Source organism: Tenrec ecaudatus, chromosome 11 (genome assembly GCF_050624435.1).
Source record: "Tenrec ecaudatus isolate mTenEca1 chromosome 11, mTenEca1.hap1, whole genome shotgun sequence".
NCBI lineage: Eukaryota > Metazoa > Chordata > Mammalia > Afrosoricida > Tenrecidae > Tenrec > Tenrec ecaudatus.
This window is the reverse complement of record NC_134540.1, coordinates 77,719,467-77,722,926: the sequence shown is the minus strand read 5'-3', so window position 1 is coordinate 77,722,926 and position 3,460 is coordinate 77,719,467. Positions and strand designations below refer to the sequence as shown.

At 40.5% G+C, this 3,460-nt stretch overlaps 1 protein-coding gene across 1 annotated transcript; it reads right to left on the bottom strand.

Moving 5' to 3' along the window:
• Nucleotides 1–2,029: 2,029 nt before the first annotated feature.
• LOC142460786 (large ribosomal subunit protein eL29-like) lies at nucleotides 2,030–2,548 on the bottom strand. The gene has a single exon (XM_075562575.1). It carries the CDS (start codon nucleotides 2,510–2,512, stop codon nucleotides 2,030–2,032), a length of 483 nt encoding a protein of 160 aa, XP_075418690.1. The 5' UTR covers nucleotides 2,513–2,548.
• Nucleotides 2,549–3,460: the final 912 nt, after the last annotated feature.

The following is a 3,460-nucleotide window of genomic DNA, read 5'->3' as shown; positions in this document are numbered from 1 at the left end:
TGCCAGCACTGAGATTCTTACAATGCCACTGGATCCACAAGACTTTCCACCCACTGGCCTATGATATTCCTGCATTTTGTGTCATTGTATGTGTTTTGTGAATTTCAAGATGACTTTATAGATTGGTATCTGGCATATGCGCTAATATTGGACTTATGGACTTGATCTAGACTGAGCTGGGATGTATTCTCAATATTCAATTGCTCTTGTATATTAAGTTAATTCCTATACACATATGAGTGTCTATGAATTTGTGTCTCAGGTCTACCCAGACTGACACACCCACCCCTCTCCCAGGAAAAGGGACTAAAAAGACAAGAGCATATAGCAAAATATTGTAGTGTGTAGTGGGAGCAAAACACATTCTGTTTGAATAAAATGGCATTCTGATGTGTTATAGGTGTATATATGTATTTCTCCATTCCCTAAAATTCCTAAAAATCTTTCTTTGAAACATTTCTCTATCGAGTGTATTGTCCTGCTGTTAATAGCGCTTGAATCCAAATTACTTTCAAGTGGATATCCTTGATTCTGTTTTAAATTTGCAATTATATGGCTTTAAAACTCCCACTCATGCCATTAAGTAGATGTTAATTCACAGTGATCCTACAGGACAAGGTGGAACTGCCCTGTGATTTCCTGAGGATTATAGCATTTTTCAAAGATGTCAGGAAAATCGATAAGCTCTCTGCCCTCCCCGGTGTCAAATGTACAAGTAGGCTCCACTCTGTTGTTTGCTGCCGGTGCCATCCAGTGGATTCCGACAGATAGCGACCCAAGGACCACCTACATCTGCCTCATTGAGAAGCTTCCTCCCTTCACTCCCCTCCACCTGACACCAATGGTGTTCTGCTTCCAGGGACCAGCAAGAGCAGGTGAGAAAATGTCCCACCCTCATTGCTTTCCAGGAGCATTCTGTCTATCCTTCCAAGACATTTGTTTTTGCTTTTATCGGTCCATCGAACTTTCAAGATTGTTCATTAGCATCATGATTCAAATGCATCTATTTGTCTCCATTCTTTCTTATTCAATATCCAACTTTCACATGCATATAGGGCAATTGAAAATACCACGGCTTGGGTCAGGTGCACGTTAGTCCTCAAAGGTATAGCCTTGCTTTTCATCACTTCAAAGAGGCCTTGTGTAACAGATAGAATGAATGTCTTAGGAAATTTACCAAAAGTACCTCTGTGCGTTTCCAAAATGCCACAAGCTTTCAGCATTTAGTAGTCTTCATCTTAGCCTAATTTAATTTCTTAGATTATCATTTAAGGTTGTAAAGCTTCTTTATCTCTAAGTAAAAAATATATTACAGGAATCTGCAATGACATTTTTTCATTCAACATCTATTTAAAATATACATATGGATTCTGTATTTGTAATATCTTTTTAATACTTTCATTTACTTATTATAGTAGCTTAATTTCTGCAATATAGGTGATATGATCTTAATTCTATGAAGTCCTGGAAGGTGACAATGCTGGGAAGTTTTGTTTTGTTTGTATTTTTTGTTTTCTTAATAAAAGTCTTTATTTTTTTAGATGAGACTGTCCTGAAGACAACAACTCCACAGTTATGTGATTCTTGTTGTTCTCATCTGAAATGTAGATGGCTGTATTGAATGGGTTGGAAGTTATATCATTCACAATCCTGAGACATGGAAGCAGCAAACTACACATTGCACTACTTAAATCTGCTGCAGAATATAACTTTAACTTTTGAAAAGCAAGGAGTCTCTTTCAGGCTTTGGGCGAAGCTCACCGTATTTTCATTTGCTTCATATGCATGTGAAAGTTTGACAATAAATAAGGAAGAAAGACTGAAAAGTAATCAATACACTGGAATTATGGGGTTGGAGAGGAATACTGAACGTACCTCAGATTCCAGAATAACAAATATTATATCTCTCTTTTTTTTTTTACAGCGCCACGTGGGTTTATTTGTACAACAAACAGCACAAGAAGACACCAGCGCCATGCAGGCAGCAGCGCAGGGCTCACACCAGTCCCTCTCGCCCTCACAGAGAACTCTACTTTGTAGGAGCCTGGGGGCCTTTGGGAGCTTGAGCTGGGGCAGGGGCGCCTTTGGGAGCTTTTGCTGGGGTCGAGGCCTTGGCTGGAGCATCAGCCTTGCTTTGTGCCTTGGCCTTGGGCCGGCAGAGCCTCAGACCCTTGGCAATACGTGCCCGAGCCCGCTTGCCAAGCTTGGGGTGGGCAATGTAGGCCAGTCGGCTGAGCTTGCGGTTGACGCCCATTGGGATCTTGGCCTTGACCTCTGTGGGCTTCACAAGATCCTTGATGGCCTCGGCGCGAGCAGCCGCAGCCTTGGCGTTGTTGGCCTGCATTTTCTTCAGGCCCTTCTTGTTGTGCTTCTTGGCGAAACGCATATTCCTCAGGAACTTGGGGTCCACCCCCTTAAGAGATTCGTATCGTTGTGACCAGGGTTTTTTTATGCCGTTTCTGTGCCATTTCCGGGATTGGTTGTGCGTGGTGTGGTTCTTGGATTTGGCCATGTCTGCACCGACGCCTGCAGCTCCCGGAACGCCAGGGACCGGAAGAGAGCAAATATTATATCTCTTGGAAGAAATACAGCCACAATACTCCTTTAAAGTTAGGATGGCAAGACTTTGTCACAAGTACTTTGACCATGTGATCAGGAGGGCTCCGTCCCTGGAAAAGGACATTATGCTTGGTAAAGCAGAGAATCCATGAGAAAGAGGGAATCTGGTAAGAAGTCAATCGACACAAAGACTGAAATTCTGGGCATAAGCATAGCAATTGTGAGGAGGCCCCGGACTCGGTGGTGGTTCACTCTGCTGTACATCGGGAGTCTGTGAGGAGGGACCAAGAGCACCTAAGAAGGAGAGGTAGTGACAAGAGACAGCTAGCACATTAAAGTGACATCTTTCAATTATGATATCAGACACACAGTGATTGTATTTACACTTTTAGCATAATGTGGTTAAAATGAAAATTTGATAACAAAATAGAATTAAATATAAAAACATTTAAGAACTAAATCAAAGTCAAATCTGGATTTATGAAAACAGATGTAATTGTTATCGACAAAGCAAAGATATTTTTTAAATAAAACAATATATTTCTGCTGAAATAATGTACAAAAAATATATAGCTAGTCATTTAGTGTCACTCCCTTTGATATTGCCACCCGTTGTGGTTCATATGCCCTAAAAATCTGTAGTAAGGACATTGTTGAACTGAATTTGAAATCTAGTTAGAATTTTACCAGGAAAAGGACACGTGGAATGCTATTTCAGAATAAAAGGTGTCATGAAATACACAGAAATATAAATTGGATTGGGCATGACATGGTTTAAGTCTTTCATAACCAATTTAATTTCTAATTTTATAAATTTTAATCATTGTATTGGGGCCTCTTACAGTTCTTTAACATTCCATACATCAACTGTACCAAGCATATATGTACATATGTTGCCATA